Source organism: Lycorma delicatula, chromosome 6 (genome assembly GCF_047948215.1).
Source record: "Lycorma delicatula isolate Av1 chromosome 6, ASM4794821v1, whole genome shotgun sequence".
Lineage (NCBI taxonomy): Eukaryota > Metazoa > Arthropoda > Insecta > Hemiptera > Fulgoridae > Lycorma > Lycorma delicatula.
In genome coordinates, this window is record NC_134460.1 from 102,621,368 (window position 1) to 102,645,315 (window position 23,948).

Sequence of the window (23,948 nt, forward strand, 5' to 3'; positions counted from 1 at the left end):
TACATACTTATTTTTTTATATAATTTTCTTTTTTGCTATAATATAGATTCCTACTTCTTTTTTATTGATTTTTGTATAGTGTGCTGCCTGATCAAAGATTTTTTTATAAAGTCTATATTGTCTCTTTCAGGTAAATGCAGGAGCAGTTCTGTTTCGTTATATTTGGAGTAAAATATCTACTGTTCTGATAAGTTTTTTATATCAAATTTGTATAACGTTCTGTTTTGAAAAAAGTAATGTGCAACTCATTACTACTGAACAATATTCGTCGACTAATCGATGAATAACAACAATATCGATATTCTTGGCTAGGTTCTGAAAGGATTAACAACAGCGCGAAAAGTAGTAGATGTCGCTACAGTCAATAAACAATGTAATTCAGTTTTCTCGGGAGGAGTAGATGATAAGATAGTAAGTAAAGTAGTCCTTTTTTCTATTTAATTTTTTTTTTCAGAAATTGTTTATTTATGAGTTTAATAAAATTTATTCATTTGAATCTCTTCACATTTTTTTATGCTAAAATTTGGAATAACCTGTAGCGGAGTAAAGATTGACCCTGTGTGGCCTTGGAATCATACTCAACTTATTTTGTTAAGATTCGCATAATAATTTATATTATTATACATTGGTTACCGTTTAAATAAATATTTAACACTGAATTAAACAGTGATAGCACATATATTTTAATTATTTCGGTTGATAATTTTGTCTGAAATTACGGTGTTTATTGAGATGTGAGGTTAAGATCGTAATGTGATCCAGCGTTTACTTTCGAAATTACTACAAGTTAAAATACACCTACCTAACAGTTGGAAAATTTTCTTTATTACAAATTTATTTGCCTTTGTAGTAGTGGTAAAATTTGTACTCTTAGTTACCTTGTTGTAATGATTGTAAAAGTAATTTTATTCTGTACTTCATTTTTTCTTGGTTTCATCATCATGTAAACAAACTGTGCTCATGAAAGTAAAGAATAGTGGTATTGAAAATTACTCATTCCCACTTACACCAGATGATTATATCCTCATTAAAATGGTATAATCGCCTTAGCTGTGAACTGTAAATTATTTAATATTTTTATTTATTACATGTTTATTTTTAGTTGATTGTTACTTTCATCACATATATGGATTGGTAAGAACTCGATAAAACAGCTATTTGTTATAAGAATATTTTTTATTATTATATTAAATTAATTTATTCAATTATATTTACTTTTCACTATTTTTTTGTTTCACCTATTTGTTAAAATACTACTACCTCTTTCTAGAACATAAGCATACTGCATACATTGTCATTAATCACTATTGGAGAAGCCAATTAGTTAATGTTTCTTGATGACACCTAGATATCATTAAGACTACTTAAGGTTGAGAAGTACTTTTTTCTAATGTTATTTTTGTTATTACATGTTGTTTGAAATGTGTAAATGATAGTCATTATTCTTTACTAGTACTTTTTAGTTCAGATTAATTATATGAATGTGTCTAGTTAATATTTAAGTCACGTTTTATGATACAGGCTGAGTTACATCAACTATAATAAATGTATTAAATTTTTTAAATATAAACATTTGCATTATCAGACCAAAGTGTAAAAATGTTATAGATAATAATTCTTTATTGAATTAGGGAAATTGTTCTTTTGAAGGAGTTGTTGCAGGATAACTTTTGCAGCCCATTGTGTTTTGGAGTGTATGTTGGCTTTGTTGTTAATGAATACTCATCTTAAAAAAATAAAAACTCTTTAGTATGATGTACTCAAACAATATATTATTATATTTTGTGTTTAATATGTTGTTTTAATTAGATAAAAGGGTACTTATGTATTAATGCCACTGCAGCTACAGCTTTATTTAAAAACAAAGTAGTCAATCGGATTTCGGTGGAAAATGGGCCGATATAGAGTTTAACATACATTCAAAACAGTCTCTTTATTAATTTTAATAAATGGTTATTTATATTTATTTATTTTATAAATATAATTTAACCACTTAACCTACGCTCGCTTCGCTTGCTAACCTTGACTAATTAACAACGTAATTTTTTGAATATTTATTTAATAAAAAATTTATTTAATCATTTCCTGAGTATTTATTTAACTAAGTAGTTAATCGAAATCCGATTGACTACTTTGTTTTTAGATAAAGCTGTAGCTGCGGTGGCGTTAATACATAAGTACCGATAAAAGTAATATTTTAAATGTATATTAAAGATAATTGAAATATATTTAAGAAGATTGTAAAGCAATTTTTGTCAGTATTTTAAAGGACTTACTCCTTGTATAAATCTAATTAACAAATCTTTCAACAATAGAGTATTTCTTAGTTACCTGACTTGTTTTGTTTTACTACTTCCTAAGAAAGGTTTTGTGAGAGTTTAAAAAATTAGTACCCAATTTTCATTATTGCCTTATTTTGTCTATTTGAAAAAATTATGAAAATACACTATAAAATTTTTTGAAAAGCATAATATATTGATATGTCTTCATTATTGTTTTAGTTTAAAATTGTTTACTGATAGCCATTTTTCAGTTTTTACAAAATATTTTAAAAGGCATAAATAATAAAAAAGTTCCAATTAAAAAGTTATTATGATCTTAGTGTAACATGGGAGTGCCAAAGAAAAGTGTCCTAAACCTAAACCCCCTTGCTCATATTGTTACGATTTATTAATCTGCTTAAAATTTGGAACCCTTCATTGATATTTAGCTTTGCAGATAACACATCTGCAAAAATAACACTGATAAACGTAAAATTTGGAACTGAAAAGGCACTAGGTGTTCTACATATTATTTTATATGCTGAATCTGAATATGTATTCCGAAACAACCCATCCCGTGATGTTGTTAAGTTGCAACCCCTTAAATTTATTTATTCCATAATTCACAGAACAAACAAGTTAGTATGTCTGTATGTTTACTTATTCACATCTGATTTATATTGTGATGCATGCTTTAGACCTATATTTGATTCATAACAGTCGAAGTACGTCATTTCATGTCAAGTCAGACCTGTGTAAACATGTCAGTAATTCAAGTAGAATAATACAGCATGATGAAATTTTCTTGAAAATGAATTCAGCTCTTAATATGAGTTTGCTGTGTTCTTTAGTTGTGTTAGTGATTTTATCATACACATATTACAAAGATTGTTTCATAAGTGATACCATAAGTTTAGTGAAAGATTTTTATGACAGAACAACTTTTGGTATTATTTTATTGAACATCAAGATTTGTTAAGTTGTGTGTGTGTGTTTTATGCTGTGTTTTATTGCACTCCATTGTGAAAAAATTCTATGAAGTATTTTAAGTAATTAAGTATATATAAATTATTTTTAATATAAAATTATTTTTAATAATATTATTTCTATAATAAATAAGTATTTCTGTATTATCTCAGTTTACTTTCATTCATTAGAACATTTTGAATTTTTCAATGAATAAAAATTGATCTTCTAAAAATTCTGTAAATATTTAAGAATTAGAAAATTCTAGCTCCAGCATTTATAAATTAATTTTGTATTTTGTGATATTTATTTAATATTACTAAGAAAGGAACCATTAAAACATTATCAGCTGTAATAACATTAAAAAAAGAACAACATAATGGTAATTCTTTGCAAATTATTATATCGACCTAGATTTTTATCATACTTTCATAACCAGATATGTTAAGAATCAGGAAAATATAAGTTTTAAATATCAGAAAGCAGTTTGGACAGCTGGTGATCCATGCATATGAAAGTGCATGGATGACATGTAATGTGATGCACATCACCAGCTGATATTTACTGGTAAATGGGGGGTGTAATGTTTATTACACATTACCAGTACTGTAGTCAATTAGGATCAGTTTTGTGAGTTATGGTGATCGCTGCAGATGCTAATTCATTCTACATAGAGTGGTTGCAGTTAAGGTTAACGTTTTGTGGAGAGAATAATAAACCATAAACTTACCTTAATAGTCATCAGAGTCTGATTCACGCTCAGCTGTTAAAGATGACTGATGGATCTCTTTGTAAGGTGATTATCCGTTGAACATAATAATAATAGCATGAAACATGTGGTGTAGTCTCTCCCTGTAGTGACTATACTTTTTTCGTTATAAATAAATTTGGCCATGAATCCTATGAGATGGTGTTAACTATTACCATACCTTCATAATTTATCTCTAACCTCCTCCACAATAATCTAACCTTAATTTTTAACTCTAACTTTAATCCCTATGGTTGTTTTCTGTTATTCTACCCCCTGCCTTCTCCATTATCACCTCCCCAATGTAGCTTATAATTTTGATTTATTAAACTTAAACAAATATTACAACATGACATATGATACATTGCAGGCAGTTTAGTTAGAAATAAAACTTGGAAGTAAGGAAAGAAAATAAAAATTACATTTATGTTACCTTATAACTTATAACTGGCCAAAAAGCAGCAGTTTCTTCCAGTTTAAGATAAGTTTAACTTTATCTTTACTTGAACAATTTCATTATATGAAGTTAAGTAAATTTTTAAACATAACTTCATTACATGAAGTTAAGTAAAGTTTAATAAATCAAAATTATAAGCTACATTAGGGGTGGGGGGGGGCAATAACAAAAACAAAGTTAGAAGGTTGGGGGAAGATAGTGAAAAAAAACCACCCTTACTTCTCTCCACAGAATGGATTAGCATAACAGGACTTCACAGAACATCTGAACAGGTCTTGATCTCATAAAACATAGCTAATTAACTAGAGTACTGATAATGTGTGTGGACTTTAACCTTGTATGGGTTACTCACTGCCCAAACTTGCTTTCCAACATTTATATCTTACGTTTTACTGATCATAAGCATATCTGCTGTATTAAAGTATGAATAAGATTTAAGTTGATCAAGTAATTTCTCAGAATTACCCTTGTAACTAGCTCTAGAATATATTATTTGAAAATGAGCCATTAAGAGTGTTAACTTTTTTTTTTTAATAATAGCATGTAACATGCTGTTTATTCACATAAAAAAACTGATAAAAACTGGTAAAAACTGATTTAGCTTATAAAGTATTTAGACAAAATAGCCATTCCTGAAAAGACAAAGGCCTCTCTTTATGATTGTGTCTGAAATTAGTCAAACAAATTTCTGTTTGCAAACATTGTCCTTAAGTAATATATTATATGGCAATCTGAAACTGCTTTTGCATTAATTAATGTGAATTAATAGAGTAATATTATGATTTTAAAAATAGAATAATACTATTTAATAACTTCATGGAAAATGAACTTATTAGTAATCATTAGTCACTTTTTTAAACATCTATGATACATGACGTAAATACAAGGAATAGATTTTGCATGAATCTTCCTTGATATAGAACAAATGAAGGTGTTGAACATTTCTAATGCAATTAAGTCATTTAATAAATTTTCATCATTTGCTGAAAAAATTCAAGAAAACTTATGCAATGGATAATGGAATGAATACCTTATTTATTGGATGAATGTATCTATGATAACTGCAATATTGTATTCCAATTTTATTAATCTCTACTCTAATGTAGTTAAATGATTTTATTTCTTAATAATGGGAAATAAATATGCTTAAAGCTTTTAGTACAGATAGGTATTGTGAATGTGTGTCCACACATACATGCTAGCATTTGGTGTAGTTTTTTGTGAATTTCTACATAGGATACTTTTATTTAGCCTTCCTCTTATTTTATTTTAATTTCATTAATCTTGGTGCTCTCAATTTTTTTTTTTACCTTTTTTGTTATACCTTTAATTTTAAAAAAAATATAATTTTCTGTGTCATTCGACTAAATTAAGAGGTATGACTAATTTTAGTTATAATCTCAATATAATAGTCTATAATTATAATATAATCTCGATTAACAGTTGTGGCTGACTTAAATGCTAGAGGCTTTTAGCAAACAGATTAGATTATCAAATGTGGATTATTTTTGTTTAATTTTGGGATAAATGTTTTCATGGCAATTTGTTGTTGTAATGTTACATTTCTTTTCTTTTATTCATAGATTGTTAACTATTGTTATTGTTTTAACGATTATATCTGCCTTAATTTATGTGTATTAAATTTTGTATATACAATCTATAAATCATTAAATTGTTAGCATATTGTATAAAAGTACTTGATATCACTTCTCATTCATTCTATGAGTACCATTTAAAACTTATTCCAAGTTAAAAGGGTTATATTTGGAAAGGATTATTTTACGTATTTCATACTACAAATACATGCTAGTCATTATATACATCATTATGTACATATATACATAATCTAATAACATTTAAGCTTACAATATTTGTAGTATGAAATACATAAAAGTTATTTACCAGCATTGAAATTCATTCAAAACTATTGCATTAATTCTTTAAAAGGATAGTATTTTGATGATTTGGCATCTGTTTTCCATGGACCTTCATTTTGTCCAGATAATAAAACTAAAGAATCTCTCATCTAATATTCATTTAAAAAGTATAACAATTTAGGGTTGTATAAATTCCAAAATACATGTAAATCTTGTTTATTTCTTTTAAAATTAAAATGTATGTTTGTATAAAAAATAAAAATTAATAAATAAATGTTTAGTGAAGCTCTAAAATGTTACTGTTAATTTCAAGTTAATTTCACAGTTCCCTGTGTTGAAAGTGTTATAATAGCACATTTCTGTCTATTTTAATATCTAGATTACTATATAATAAGAGTATTGCTCTTTTTCATATTCTTAATCAGCAGTTGAAATTTTTCATTTTTATAACATTAATGTTTATTCATTTCCTTTTTAGCATTACCTAGTTCTATTATTGTTAGCCTCAAAAGGTATCTGTTTACAGCTGTAAATCTAAGAGGATACTTCTACCAATATATGTTCAAAGCGTAGACAAACTGTGGACCAACAGGAATATAAATGATTCAAAAGTAAGTTGCTTTCTCTGTATGTAGTGGTATTTATTTACAGCCACTCCCTGTGGTGAATAAGAGTGAAATTGTTGCTTATAGGAATGAGTATCACATAAATTTTAGAAGGTTTGGCATATTAATATGCAATATTTTGCCCAATGAAGAAGTCAAAAAGAAACAATTTCCCTCCTTATTTTCCATTGTAAGCCCAGTATAGAATGTTTACTATTGTGATGGCTAATCTATTTTCATGAACATCTTGTGTCTCATGTCAGGTTAAAAGTGTTAAGACACACCTAACTTAAGAATTTTTTTTAGATACTACTTCCTGATTTATTTTAAGCATAATTTTTTTTTTTAAGAAGTTTTTAATATTATTAGACAGTACATTTTCTATATATATATATATTTTACTGTTTAGGTAACTGTGAAAGGCATTTATAAGAGATGGAGCCAGATGAAAGTTACCGATACCAACATTCATATGAACAACCCAAGGATCTCACTATTAAGACTGCCAAAAAAATGAAACCAATACCTCCTCCATTAAATTTAAATTCAGATGAAGAGTCAGGTCATGTACCTTCAATATTACTCAAAGAATTTGCTAATTTTGCCACAAGTCCAAAGAGCCCTCTTATGCAAAAACATTTACCATTCAGAAAAAGGTAAGTTTTGAATAGTAAAATTAATTTTGCTGTTTTTTTGTTTATTAACTTTAATTTTAAGCTTTTTGTTTCTTAGTGCAATTTAATTACAAGCAAAATGTGTTATTAATATTTTTTGATCCAATCTTGCATATTTTTTTGTAGGATATGGTTTATTTGAATATAGGAGTAAGGATTTACTTGTTTTGAAATTTTTAGCTTTTTGGTACATAAAATAAGCTTAATTAAAAGAAAACTGGAATTTTAAACCACTCTATTTATATGGTAATTAAAAGCTTCCATTTTTTGATTCCATGGATGAGATGGAGGAATTAGCTTGTATTAGAGTGATATGTTTTGTTAAGTATTAATTCATCTCTTTATGGTGTCAAAAAATGGCAGCTTTTAATTCTTTAATCTATAGAGCTATAAAATTTCTCAGACAACAATTTAAAACTAAATTCCGAAATAAACATTATAAAGAATGTAGCAATATTAAAATTGTTACAACGAACAACTGATCAATAAATTATACTTTAAAATTAAAAAATTAAATGTATATAAGACTACATAAAATTATTACATAATGATTTATAAAAATCTTATATGAAAATAGATTTTAACCCATTTTATAAATATTTTGGTAAAATATATAAAACCTGTAATCTAAAGACAACATACACCACCAACAATAAAATAATAAATTTTATAAACAATAACGATCATACTAAAACTCCAAAAATATTAATATCTTAGACAAAAATAACTTTTCCTGAAGATGATCGAGTGGCCGAAAGTGCTAGAAAAGAGAATGCAGATGAATTGTTTGTAAGGTTGAATTTCATTTATCTATTTGTAAATAGCTAAATATATGTCTCACTTCATGTTCAGATTCATTAAGTAAATTTGTCTCTCAAAATTGCTTATATTTGGTAATAATATAGTGTAATAGTAAGTAATACTTCCAAAATGACAAGCCCTTATGCATGGAATTCTCAGTTAATATAGTAAAGTAATTTATGCTAATTATTCTAGCTTGTGGTAATTTTATTCTAACTGAGAATTAACATTTTGTCACTTGATGATAAGGCTTAATAAAAATAAAGACAATTTTTCAGAAAATATCTTTACAATTTCTCAGCACAATCTCCTTTAAAGTTTATTCATTTATTCCAATGATGCTGAAGATTTTTGAACAGAAAAATTTTGTTGCTTATTTCAAACAATTTTGCTATTGCAATCGCAGAAGATTGAACCGATGCAGCTTTATCTTTGACAAAAAATAACCTTCTTCTTTTTCAAATATGGCCAATTTTTAAAAGTTTATTATGAAATCCTGAAGAAGTTTTCAGAAATCATTCCAAAACTGATAGCCCAGGATATACAGAGGGCGCATGTCACTGTTTAGCCCAACTTTCAGGTCTCATAAAGACTTTATTTGAGCAGTTCATACGGGAACTATTCAGCCATCCCTGTACAGTCTTTACTAAAATGAATGTCTGGCTGGTTATCTAGTGCTTTAAAACTAGTGAGGAGCTCACAGGAGTTAATTGCTGATTTATAAATGCCTGGACATGAACATGTCTGTATAGAGAAAATACAAAGACTCAGAAGTCAGTTTATGAACAATTTTTATACATATGATAGTTCATTAAATTGACATGAACTACAATTCCCTTTTAGTTTATTAGTAGTTTTTTAAGAAAGAATTGATTCACTGAAATGTTCAGTTGCGTATTTTTAAATTTTATCAATGAAATATTGGTACAACAATTTTTTTTTACCCTTATCTCCATAAGTGTAGCAGTGGCATAAAAAGTAGGTTACTGATTTAAATTGTTGACAGCAGTTAAAAGATTTCTTAAAACCAAAGAAAATATGTAAGTTATCCACTCAGGTTTTCAGCTATCTGAAATTAAATGACCACTATTACTTAGTATAATATGTCCCAAATTACCCCTTGCATCGTGATGTATTATATTTATAGCACAGTTGTATTATGTTTATTGCTTGTATTTATTTTCTCTTTTTTTTTAACAGAGCCTACATGATTTCTGTAACTGTAGATAATAGTGAAAATGAACTAGTAAAAGCATTTTCATCTCGTTCACCATTAAATGAGTCTGAACAGAAAGTAGATATGATAGAAATTGGACATCCTAGCATTCCTACAATTGACAGTCGCAGAAATAATAACATAAATGATAATAAGAGTTATAGTTACACTTTAGATGGTGTGGATTATTCAAACAAAAATAATTTACAAATGAACAGTAATCTTATTCATAATTATTGTCCCAGAAGTACTACTACTACAAATGTGGGAGCATATGATAAAGATATTTTGCCATGTAGTAATGAAGACTGTGTCCTTGACCTATCTACTCATCAAAATTCTGTACTCTTGAGTCCAGCTCCATCTTCATTAGGTAGTAGCAGAGAAGAACTTGCTACAGATTCAACTCGTGTTTCTCCGCTTTATCAAACTAGATTGTGGGGTTTACCTTGGCCACCTCCTGTTTGGCATTGCTTTCAGTCTGGTGAGTGCATTATATTTCTTTAGTTTTTGTAAAATCCAATTGTTACATTACGTATGTTTGATTTTTCTGTTTTATATAGTGATTGAGATAAAATACAGTTGCAAGCTTTAATTATTTTTGAAATTCAGAATTATTGGTTTTATTAGCAAATTTTTATTAGATCTCTTGATATATTTATTATTTATTGTTTTTTTTTTTATTTACATTTAAATATATTGTTATGCTTATGTTTCTGTGTTCTTCTATAATATGGTTTAATAATACAACTACATTATTGCTTATTATATTATATTATTGCCGATCAACATGGCAGAGTGTTTTAACCTGTAGTAAAAAACTGTAACAGCTATTTTTCAATGTTTCTTATTGATTGTTTTGAATTTTCAATTTCAATAAAAAATGAAAGCCAAAAAGGTAATTAACAAATTCTTTGACAGCCCAAGCTGTTTAATGTTCAGCAGCCACCACCTGGCATCAAAACATTTCTACTCTCAGTACGCATCAAGCTGTCGTAGCGTGTGGACTCTGATTTTTCTACTTTGTACGTTGTGAATTATTGAAATGTGCAGTTCAATAGAAAATCCCACGAGTTGTGATTTGTGTTCAGTTATTAGGTTTTTACTGGCAAAAAACCTCAATCCAATTGAAAATTCTTCAGTAACCTTGCAAATTGTACGAAGATAAAGTAATGAGTGAAGGTGGAGTGAGGCAGTGGTGCATTCAGTTTAAAAATGGCCAAACCATTGTTCATGATGAGGACCGCAGTGGTCAGCCTAGTCTTGTGACTAATGAAGTGATGATGAAATATTATGATCAAATTTGTAAAATTGCTCATTACGATTACAGAGCTCTTGCTTCATTTCACCCAAATTTCACAAAGTTTACTGCATGAAATTGTATTGGAGAAGCTTGGTTGTGCAAGATGGGTGCCAAAAATCGAAGGCAGCCGATTTCTACAGAGAAGGAATTGAAAAGCTTGTGCATCGTTATGATAGGTGCCTCAATTTAAATGGCAACTTTGTAGAAAAATAGTTTAAGATTTTTCCTTTCAAATGTATATAATAAATTTTTTTTTATTTGGTTGGTTTTTTTATTTCAAAACAAGTTACTTTTTGGACACCCTCGTATAAGTTGTTAAGTTCATATTACACTTGTTGTTTTGGTATGTTGATAGGGAATTTTAATTAATTATTAATTACCACCCTCTAGACAAATATGATCAAAATTTGTATTAGGCGAATAATGTTTTTGAAGATAGCAAGTTTGTAAGATCAAGATAATAATGACAATAAGGTATTTTAAATTCGACTTATTCCATATGTATCTTTCCATATTCAGATGTCATAAAATATATGAGTATAGTACAGGTCAGTAATGATTTTAACTGATTATGGATTGATGAAATCTGAAAAAATTGATTGCCTTCAAGTTTAAATACATCACAATTAATTACAGCAAAGTACCTATAAAAATAAAGTATGCAACCACACCCATTCAGATAAGTAAAACAACAAACTTAATTCTCTTATTACCTGATGGTTATCATGATAACTGGAATGTCTCTGAAAGTAATATTTTTGAAAAATCAAATGATGTGAAAGTAAAATAAAATGCCCATAGCCAAAACCATATTTAATCAACCAGTCACTGTAGAACGCCTAAGTTTGCAGTTTATTGCATCCTGTTTGCATTTTTTAATGTCTGATGATGGTAGGGTCAGTTACATTTCAAAATACATTATTTATGTACTGTTAAGAAATTTTTAAAATTGTAATTTTTTTTAACAGGTACAAAATTGAAGGTAGGATCTGTTTGGTGTACTGTTGAAGAGATGGGTCCATGTCCAGTCGATTGGCCATCTGAATTGAAAGTTGAACAAATGACTTTACATGATTCATCAGTTATAATCAGCTTTTCTTCACCTCTTATGCTAAATAGTATATTAGCTGAAGTTAGCAGAGCACATGCATTTCTTGTTAAAGATAGAGGATGGACTGCTGTGTGTGGTGAAACTCTTTTTTCAAAATATAGTGTAAGATGTCCATCTTTACAACTGATCGATATTGTAATGCTGCCTACAATTCACAGACTACCACTGCCTCTACCTCTTCCATCACCTGATATTTGTGAACGGATAAAACGGTAATTAATATTTACTTTTTTTAATTTAATTTTTTGTTTTAAAACTTTAATGTGTTGGGTTTTTATTTTTAATTAGGTATAATTTAAATCAAATATAAAATTTGAATTGTAAATTGCTTTAAAGTAATTTTTTTTTTAATTTATATGTTGTAAAGGATTCAAACATAACATATCTATATTTATACAAGTTAAAATTTTATGTACATGATTTATAACTTCAGAAACATTATGCTTTCATTATCATAGAGTTTTGTAATATACATTTAGAATTCAACATTGGAAAGGAGATGCAAAATTTTTCATCGCTTGTGGAATAGTTACTGTTGCCCATCTAATATGATTAAATATTATTATGTGATTAATAATATTTATTAAAAAATATTTAAGTAAAAATTCAAATGAATTATTTTTTTTTATATTTGGATGCTTTATTATTCTGCTTTACCAAAAAGTTATTTTTACAGAACTACAATCAAGTGTTGAACTAACTACATGCTTATCTAGCAAAATAAAAACACTAAAAATTTTGCATTAATAAAAATATTTTCACAAACTACTGATAAAAATACGTAAAAAATTGCTTTTATAATATTTGGTTGTGATAAAATGGCAAAAAATTAACTATATAAAATTTACTAATGTATTTGCATGAAAATACTACTCCCAAACAAAACTTTAATACTTAATTTTTTTTCTGGAATATACTTGACCTAAACATTATAATTTTTTTATATTTATTTGTTCATTAATATTATTTTTCATAACTTTGATCATACAGGAGAACAGGAATAATAAAATACTGAAGACATTGATAACTTGAAATTACACTTGTATTTAAATGTTGATTAAAATAATCCTTGACAAACTTGGCATTTTTTGTATATCGCAAAATTTCTGCACATATATATCTTCAGTAGTGAAATAATAGAATATGGCAAATAAAAAAAAATAAAAAAAAAAAAAAATAGCATGGCATATAGTGTGATCTTGTATTTCAACTTTTGAGTTTGTTTCATGTACCTTCTATTTAGCAACCAAAGCTTCAGTAGAGACAAGTAAAGATGTATTGCATTAAATGTTAATTTTGAATAGTAGCAGATATAAGTCCTCAAGCTATTTTAGCCATTAGGCAGCTTTCTGTGCCCCCAAAAAATTAAATCTATCCATGTTTGTAATGAGCCCTACAATTTTCCCAATTAAAAATGTTTTTACATCTCAAAAATTATGCCCCATACTGGGGAAACATTTTCAATCAAGGGCCAAGAAGGATGTGTTTCATAATCTCTAGAGTTATAAAAAAACTTAATGGACTGCAGTAGTTGTGTACAGATGATGCCTCTATTGTGATCCATGTCTAATATAGAAAATGGAGTTTTCTCAGGCAATCCTGTTGGATTAGGACATTCAAAAGGAAATTATTAGCTATGTAAATATCCTAAAGAAAAGAATAATAAGACAGCTGAAACCAATAAGCGATAAAGGTTGACTTAGAGGATATTTAAGATTATTAACCTATTCATTTTTAGCTGAAGTAGTAGCTCTATTCATTTTTAGCTGAAGTAGTAGCTCTTTCCAGATCCAGATAACTTCTTAAACCCAAGACAGACAAGGAAAGACTAGAACGTCCTTTAATTGTCAATCCTGGGATTTCTGCTTTTTCCTAGTCCTCTGCATGAGACCAAATAAATTCATCACAAGACAAAAACAAGAGCAAAACCTTCCATATCATAGAAAATTAAGTTGGCCTTCTGGAATGGTCATTTTCAAAATGATCCATTTCTCCATTTGGTATGGAGAAATTGCTTCTCCAGTTCTTTGTATCATAGAAGTTGGTTACATACCTAGTTGGCTCACATCAAATAATCTGAGAGGTTTGGTTATCCATCTTATGCAAATACTTCCATATTACAAAATGTTGGGTATATTCCAGATACAGCAATCTGCCTGAGCCTCCAGTCTCCTATACGTCCACGAAAACAAGGAGTCCATTTAACCGAAGTCAGGAAAACCTACAGTTCAGGACTTGCACATAGTATCAGAACTTTTAACATCCTTATATACTACAGCATACCAAAATGACTTAGAGTGACTGGCTCGCAGGAGTACAGCATAAGATCTAGCAAACCAAACTTCCAACAGCCTCATTCTCATTCCAATAATAATTGGATGGGGATTCAGCACATCAGGCAGCATCCTGTCCTGCTTTGAAGCTTGGTCCAAGGTTACCAGCTTCACGTTTTCATCTGAGAAAACAAAATGTGTAGTCTTTTCTTGCCTGCGGGACCTTCCTCAGTCGAGAGCTAATTGCTATCTCTTCTGATGTTAAGTTTTTAGGTTTATTTTTTGATAGCAGTCTTATGTGGATCAAACACATCAAACAATTAAAAACAAAATGTTCCAAATTTCTAAATATGCTGTCAGTCCTTAGCAACACCAATTGGGGAGACGATTGATCATGTATTTTGTAGTTTTATGATTCCTTAGTTTGTTTAGATTAGGGTTATTTCGCCTACTCTTCAGTGCATCATACCATGCTTAAATTGCTGGATGCTGTGTATATCATGCTTTCCTTCATTTTGCCACAGTTGCCTTTAGATCAGCCCTGTTTTAGTAAGTGAACTTGTTGACTGCAGTGAGCCATCAGTTTGGAATAGATGGGGCCAACTTTTAGCATCTTACATTGCCCGTCTTAAAGCACATCCGAATTGCCCAAATTTCAATGCAGTCCTTGCTAATCCTTATTTATGTAGGTATGAGGACCATCCATGTTATACACCACCTATGGGTATTCGTTCCCAGTGTTTACTAAACCCTATAAATGTTTACATGCTTTCTATTTTTCCAACATATTCCTGTTCATGGAGAATAGCCTCTTATAAATTTTGTTTTTGACTTTACCATATATAACAATAAACAATAACACCAAAAAATAATATTGCCTTTCAGGAATTGTTTCATCATATTCTCTGCAAGATAAATCGAGATACAGTATTATGAGTACACACAGGTAGATCGAAACAAAATGATACCATTGGATGCGAATTTGTTGTTAATGAACAAACCAGTATATTTGGCCTACCTGGTATTACAAGTGTCTTTTCTGCTGAACTGTATGTTATCAATAAGGACTGTTATCAACCCAAAGTACCGTTATATCCTTATTTGTAGTGACTTGTGTAGTGCACTCTAAGCTTTAGAAGATATGTATTCTCTAGACATCCTATCGTCCTTGATATCTATCATGCAATCACTGAATTAAACAATCATAACACAGAAGTGAGTTTCTGCTGGATCCCTAGCCCCGTTCCAGGAAATGAATGTGCAGATTCCACTGCTAAAGACACATGTAGACAACCATCCTTCACCACTCGTGTTACTATGTATGATTTTATTAATTATGTAAAACTTGCTCTTCAGACAAAGTGGCAAGGTGACTGGACTGCTACAGTGGATAATAATTCCAGCACATCAAAGACACTATGTTGCCATGGAACTCCTAGTGTAAAAAAATTTGTTGATAGGAAGTGTTCCTCTGCTGATTGCGGTTAGGACATACTAAGAGTCACTCACGTTATGTATAAGATGCACCTGCCACTTGATCATGTGCACTACATCATTGTGGATTAAATTTGTTGTGCAGACATGTGTCATAAATTTAAATTTCCCAGAAACATCCATCAAATCCTAGGCAATGATAAAAAAAGGTTAGATCAGGGCTGTTATTCCTACAGAGTATAAATATGTTTTTTATAAAATCTAATAATTTAATAAGTTCTTGAATTTGTATTTTATTTTTTATTCTTAACTGAAAAATTATTTTATTCATTGTAGTTTAAAACTTAGAACTTCAATTTTTGTTATCCATGAAGGGACCCTTCGCACCCGTCATGGATTTTGTTAAATCTTATTTGTTTATTTAAATTTTATAATTTTTTTTTTATTTTAATTTTAATCTAGCTTTAGTTTTTAGATTTTTAACTTTTTTGTTTCTTAAAATATGTTTATTTTGGCGATGATGATGATGGCAAAGCATTTTCTCCCTTAGACATTGTAATAACCAAAAGACTTAGTAAAGAAAATAAAAGAAGAAAAATAATGTGAGAGAAAACAGTTTCTGAGCTGTTGATCCTGGTAGCAAGAAAGAAAAAGAAAAGATAGGAGTAAAAGTGAGATAAAAAAAAAATCTTACCAGTTCAGGTCACCGTGGTCAGAGCTGTTCTAGATAGGAATTACTGACCATAGAATATTCATTTAACCTGCATGAAAGAGTGCAGAATTAAAGAAGGGAGTGTGCTATTATTAAGATTGGCTCCATCACATGAATGAGTTTATGACAATACCCAGTACCCACACATTTTCTTCCACATTTTACATTAACCTCCAAGGTAGAACTTAGAAAAATCTGTTCAGATTGATTATCAATAGATATTAGGAGCTAATTAATTAATCTTAATATCCTAGCTAATTAATTTTTTTAATGTTAGTAGTAATTAAGTAATACATTTTTTTATTTTGCTAAGTAAAAAATTAATATAATATTGATTTTAATTATAAAGTTACACTTGAAGAAAACAATATTGTGTTATAATCTTAGAAAAATATTGTTTTCTGTAAAGATTTCATAAATATTTATTAATAAATAGTATTATGTTATTATTACAATAGTATATGTAAAACAAATTGTTGGGGATGTAGGATGTAGAGGGTATACTGAAATGAAACGACTAGCACTAGATAGGGAATCTTGGAGATCTGCATCAAACCAGTCAAATGACTGAAGACAACAAAAAAACAGTAATATTATTACTAATTATGTTATGAATGTAGTTTAAAATAATTTTCATTTAGACTTTTTTGTTATTTTATCATATACTGTGAAAATTATTAAAACAAAAATTTGCTTAACATGAAATATTCATTTGGTCCCATAAAAAAAGTATGCTTTAATTCTTATTTTATTTATTGGCTATTATGATAAATTAAAGTGTTGGTTATAACAATATTTTCAGGATTGGAGTTCAGAAACATATGTAAGGTAAAGATTTCATTCCTATTTTTAGTCAATGACGGTGATATTTATTACCAATTTATTGCTCTTTTTCTGTTGTTATTTGCTATAAAATTTTTGTTACTTAAGTTATTAAATATAATCAATATGTCTACGTTACACAGTACAGATATTTACAAATCTCAGTTTGAAAGTTTACAGTACTGGTTATATTGTCACACATTGAATTGTACAAGCCTTCCACTTCATTCCTAATCTAGATTTGGTACTAAGTTGTCATATCTATACTTAATTATGCAAATTGCTGGATTTTTATCCACATAATGTAAATCAACCAACCTTTTGATGAAATTAACAGGTGTTTCGTCCATTTGATATCAACACTTAGCGATTACATTATCATTGGTTAGAATATTATAGAAACTCCAGCTTTAACTGATAATGACATAGTTGTAGGATTTGAAGAAGAAAATTATAACATTCAAGAAAATAAAAATGTTTAGTTTTTCCATAGCTGTTCCTCAAAATGGAGAAACCTTCGTAATGTTAAATATTGTTCAAAGATTTCAAAGCAGTTTTGTTTGTTACTGTTTGAACATATCAACAAGCTGGAATACTTTCTTGAAAATAAAATGTTATAAAATAGTGTTTAAAAGAAATTTAAGACTTTATAAAAGATAAATATTATTATTTAAATCTGAAGAATTTGTTTTGTGTAATGGGACAAATAAAAATTTCTGTATTATTTTATTTATAATAGTTTAAATGCATTATATATTTATTAAATTACATGCAGTATGACATATCTCGCATTCTTCTTTTATTTAACCTCACATACTTAATTTCTTTGAAAATATGAACCAAAGACTTACTGTCAAAACATTTTCCTCTGAATGTTTTTTTCCAAAAAAAAAAAAAGAATTGTTTGGTGATAGATTCAGTCAGCTTTTGCCATGTTTAAATAAAGAAAGATTACCATACATATTACTGCATCACATATTTATACGTTTCTTTTATCTGATTGAATACTTTGTGAAGAGTAATGATAAAAAAAAATAATTATTATTTTTTAATACTGTAAGTATAATACTAAGTATCGTACTTAGTCAACATTGATTTTATTTTTGTTTTACTTTTAGGTTTAGTTTTCCACCTCCTGATGATCCTCAGTCTCCACATTTGTTGTCTCCTCCAACTACACCTACTAGAAAGAGTCAAGACTGTGATAAACCGAAAAGACCAATGAATGCATTTATGTTATTTGCTAAAAGGTTCAGACTTGAACTTATACAGTCTCATCCTGGCAAAGATAATCGGTAAGGAAGTTATAAGTCTTGATTAATATCATTTTTAGAGTAATTTTGTTTAAACATTTTTGCTAGGAAGTATTGTTTAATCTGTAAAATGCAATTATGCCTTTATTAGTAAAATTTTTGCGTATTTTTTGTTTGATTCATTGTGGTACTAATGTGAAGAAAAGTAACAAATTCTAAGATTAACTATTGAATCATTCTACCTCACAAAAAGGGGAATTCATCTTTATAAGAAGTGATTTTCTGACAAATATTTATAAGCAGGAGTCATATGTGAGTAGTACATCCAAATGAAGCATGTGGTAAGTATTTGAATGACTAAAAAACTTGAAGTAGGAATATTTGAAAAAATTACATAGTAAATAAATAATACAGTACGTATCATAACATTAAAATAAATACAGATATAGTAATGTGAGCCATGTTTGATCTTTGTATAATGCCTAAAGTGTTTTTAAAAACAGTTCTTTAACTTAACAGTTTAAGTAAATAATGAATTTTAACTAAAAATTTCAATTTTACAAAGCATTATAAAGAAATGTAATGAAAGCACTTTTTTTATCTAATTATTAGTTTTTGGTTATTTTTTTATGTGTGTAATGTGCAATATATAATTTAAACACTGTCCTAAATTATAGTTTAAATGATTAAATGTTAGAGAAAATACACTACTTTTTTGCACAAAGTGCAAAAAATTAATATTTATAAATACTGTTGCCATAATCAGTAGAATGATAGCTGAAGTCAGTAGAAAATAAGATCATAAAAATAATAGTACTCATGGGTCTTAAATATATAAGATTCTTGTATCTTCAGATTTTTTTCTCATTACAGAAACAGCCCTCTTTTAATGATAGCTTGTCATAACAGTCTCAAACCCTTTAATTTTATACACTACACCATTGTAATTGTTTATTGCTATCTGTTTAATCTTCTTAATACTACACCGTACTTTTCATTAGCGACCCAAAACTTGCTCTCTTTTTTAACAAATTCTCTTAAAGCATTTTATATTCCGTACTGTATGTTTTATCATCAGTGCAGTTTTATTGTGGGAAATAAAGGTTTTAGAAAAATCTGATAACTTATATTTTGTGATTTGCTTTGCAAACCTTATTATTTTTACAAGATTTCTGTTCCTTTGCGTTTGCAATGTGTGAAATTGTTAATCAGAGTTTTTATATTTATTGAAATTTGTAACCATCATTGATTATATCTTTAGAATAGTGAGGATAAATAATATACCTTCTTATGCCTACAAATTTTCATTGACATCATAAAAATGATATATTTGTTTAAACTATAATATTTATCTTGATGTGTAATTTCAGAGTATGTTTTAAGTGAATAATAAATATTTGAGTTGCATGTGAGTTTATGTGTGAACAGCTTACTCATTCCTAATGCTTACTCATTCCTGATGGTTTTTTACATACACATACAGTATGCTGTAATAATAACTAAAGTCTCAGATAACATCCTGACACTGTGAATTCCTGTTATTAGTATGAAGCTACTACAATTGCTGTCACTCTTACATGATATCAAAGTAGTGTTTGTATGTGGATTTATTTTGATATTGTTCTGTAAACAACTGTTAATGAAGGTGGAGAAGGGCATTGGAATTATAAGAGTTTCTCTTCTTTAATATGGTTGTTATCTATCTGTTACAAAGCAATTCTTTAAGTAATGTAATTATTAACTTTTATTGCTTTCAATATGGTTTACTTTTAGGGAACGGTAATCAGTCAATTTTCATAATTTAATAATAATTTTCAGATTTGCATTATTTTTAACTTGAAGTTAGAACATTGTAATGTGTAATTTTTTGTTCATGATACACTTTTTAATAGGGAAGAGACTTGGAAAAGTGCTTAGTTAATTGAAAAAAAATTACTGGAAATAAAAATCTGGTTAAACATAAATCTGTTGACTGTATCTAGCCAGTCATTAGTTGATAAATATTCAACTAATATATATATTAGTTGATAATCATTTGCCATAGAGGTAGGATAATTAATTTAAAATAGGTCCATTTTGAAATTATGAAAATTTTAAAATACTTCTTATCATTAGGTAATTTATTATAATTAGTCTATTTCTGTACTAAAACAGAAAATGAAGAATTCATTGAGACAAAGACATTAACTACTCATAACTTACGTTTAAAATGTTAAATTCCTTACTTGTGACAAACTCTTGTTCAAGAAACTGCGATAAAAGGTTTTAAGTTACTGTAAAAAATCATTAAACAAAAATTTTATTATGTAAAAACAATGTTATCTTTAAAAAATTGATATTGTTCCAATGTGAAATTGAGAAATCATCCTATATCAGCAAAGGTTAGTTTTAGACTATATAAAGCATAACAGATTACACAACTTTAAAATATTAGATGAAGCTGAAAGTGCAGATATTTTAAAATGCAGAAGATTGTATACCGAAAGAAGAAAAAGTGTGCCTGGTGTAAAGGTCACTAAACCATGTTTTTACACACCGAAGAATAATGCTGTATCCAGTATATATAATTGTCTTAGTTAGAATATATAAGTTTAATTTCATCTAAACACTAAATGATAACTTGCTGTAGGATCTTCCTTTATAAGAGTGTACTACCATGAATCGATGACCATGAAGTTTATAGACTATAAAAGTGTAACAAGAAATAAAAGTTGTTTATGGATAATTATCACAACCAGCATTTATTTCATAGTAAGCTTCAACCATATTCTGTTGCTTCAGAAATTTTACTAGGAGATATGGTACAGCCCTGATCTGACTTCCAGTGATTTCATTTGTTTTTTTAAATAAAAAAAAAGTAGATTGCTGTCATTTTTGAAGTGATATCACAAAACTATTGTCGGTCTGAATGACCGACAAAATTAGCAGTGAATTTTAAGATAATTGAATATAAAAACTAATGACATGGTATGATTAGTTCAAATGATGATTTTATTTGGAAATTAGGCAAAATTTTAAGAACCAAATTATTAATTTTGATTATCTCTTGTTTTTAATTTTATAATCTAATGTTCTTTATTACTCTTCGTTATATGACATGATATTCCTGCTAATGGCTAAGAATACTTTTTCCATTGTATTATTTTTCATATAAAATTAAAATGAATTTGCTTATTGCTTCATTTTTTTTTTATCCAAACTTAATGCAAAAACAAACTCACTTTAATGAATATAATAAAAACCTCTGCTCTTTCCCCACACTATTCTGTTTTCAATTTCCTAAATCATTAACAAAGATTTAAATCTGAACTATTTCTTAACTTAAAATATTTATACAAATACCCACTTTTCACTCTCATGTTTATTTTTTTAAATAAATTATCCAAAGAATATTTAAAGATAGATATTACATAAAACTGAACAGGATAAATTTTTGTAAATACTTATTAAAAATTCATTTGTGTAATATTTATCCTCTAGTGTGATGCCAGAAGAAAGAATAAAATTTAGTATAAAAAAAAAGGTAAATAAAAAGTACATAGCTAACAAATTTTTTATTTTATTCAGAAAAAACTCTGATATGGACACCATATGACTTGCTTGTATGCCTATTAAATTACATATACGCATTTTTTACATACACTTCATTTAAACGTATACTGTTTAAACTTTATTTAACCAGTATACAAGAGTTCACCAAATGGAATAGTTTAATAATATATTATTAACTTTTATCTATACAACACCAGAAATCTGAAACTTTTGTTAATCAGCAACTCATAAAGATACAAATAATACTGATCTAGAATAGTATATTACATAACAAGAGTTGTAAGAAGCATATTATGCACAAGTGAAAAAAGTTACATATTTTCATGAGATTTTAATTTAATAACAAAAAAAAAATTTAATAAAAAGTACATGTAATTTAATAGGCGTACAAGCAAGTCATGTGGTGTCCACATCAGATTTCTTTTTCTTTAATTATTTATTGTTAAAATTTTTTTACGATTAGAGGTTAATAATTATTAATAAATCATATATTTAAATTAAAAAAAGAAAACGTTAAAAAAAGGAGATTAAGTCTGATTTGAACTAATGTGCCTTCCCCTTGTATGATCCAAATATTTTATTTATTAAAATTTGATTTGGCTATAACTCTGGAATCAATGAAAATAAGGACCACTTATGATATATCATTGAAAAGCTCTTAAAAGGGATTATTATTGCAGTTAAAAAAATCAAATTTTTTTTTGATTTTGGTCATTTTTGGCCCAGTCCGATTGCAATCAAAAAGGGGAGGTGCACAACTAGATGTTACAACAGTCCTAAATACAGAATTTCAACATTCTACAGCTAATCGTTTTTGAGTTATGCAAGATACGTACAGATGTCAAGTTGTACTAGTCAAAATGGATTCAGGGATGATCAAAATAGATATTTCCGTTTAAATCTGAAAACCAGAATTTTTTGCGATTACAATACTTTTTGTACTTCGTACAAGGAAGTAAAAATATAGGAATATGTTTTAGCTAATTATTTTAAGGATATGAATCAAAGGAAATAAGAACTGTAATAAATTTTACATAAAACATCTTTGTAAAATTTGTCTGTTTTTGGTGGTTAAATATGGGGTAATAAGATTAACTGATTCGTTACCTGAATGTTAATGTATTAATTGATATGTTTGCCCTAACATCATCAGTACTTGTTAAAATTTTAATATATTTGTCTGCAATTTTAGGTCAGGATCATGTTAGAGAAAATTTACCTTGTTATTTTTTTTTTTTTTTTTCATTAGGGCAATAAGTGTTATTTTGGGAGAAGTATGGAGAACATTACCCCAAGAGGAAAGAGAAATATATATAAGGGGAGCGCGAGATTTATCTGAAGAACAAAAGCTGCTTCATCCAGATTGTTGGAAACGTAAACGATCTCATTCAACCAGCTAACATCAGATAAGTAGCTGGAAGTACTTCACTGATGACAATAATAGTAATAATATCATTATCATCATTGTTATTATTATTATTGTTTTTATTATGTTGATCTCATAAATTTTAAAACCATACTCACCAATTATTTTCTCATTTTGTGATTGAATTGATCTCGGTCAGTGATTATTTTTACTATTATAATTACAATTATCTTTTTATATTCATTAATCTTGAATAATTGAGTAGTAATTTATATTTTAACGCTTTTTTAGAAGTTAGATAATTTTTTGTTTTGTTACATTAGCATATTGACTTTATGTTGTTTTATATGTGCATTATTATTCTTTTTTATATGTACAAGTTTGTTATTTATAAAAGGAATATATTATCAGTTACAAACTTCTTTTTCTGTAATATTTTAGTTTGGGTACCATGGTAGGCATCAATATTATGTGCATTGTACTATCACACCCTTTTATAGTCACCTCCTTTTTACCT

At 28.0% G+C, this 23,948-nt stretch overlaps 1 protein-coding gene across 1 annotated transcript; it reads left to right on the top strand.

The window, feature by feature from the left end:
- Nucleotides 1-324: 324 nt before the first annotated feature.
- On the top strand, nt 325-23,620 carry LOC142326765 (HMG box-containing protein 1-like). Its single transcript, XM_075369457.1, has 6 exons — nt 325-411; nt 7,324-7,570; nt 9,590-10,089; nt 11,877-12,231; nt 18,379-18,555; nt 23,315-23,620. Exons 2-6 carry the CDS (start codon nt 7,350-7,352, stop codon nt 23,463-23,465), a joined length of 1,404 nt encoding a protein of 467 aa, XP_075225572.1. The 5' UTR covers nt 325-411; nt 7,324-7,349; the 3' UTR covers nt 23,466-23,620.
- Nucleotides 23,621-23,948: the final 328 nt, after the last annotated feature.

Bases quoted from the DNA above. Each gene is read 5' to 3' on its own strand.
- LOC142326765 (XM_075369457.1), top strand. From the start codon at position 7,350: ATGGAGCCAGATGAAAGTTACCGATACCAACATTCATATGAACAACCC. The intron at 7,571-9,589 runs GTAAGTTTTGAA...TTTTTTTAACAG, and splicing joins CATTTACCATTCAGAAAAAG to AGCCTACATGATTTCTGTAA. The intron at 12,232-18,378 runs GTAATTAATATT...TTTTACTTTTAG, and splicing joins ATTTGTGAACGGATAAAACG to GTTTAGTTTTCCACCTCCTG.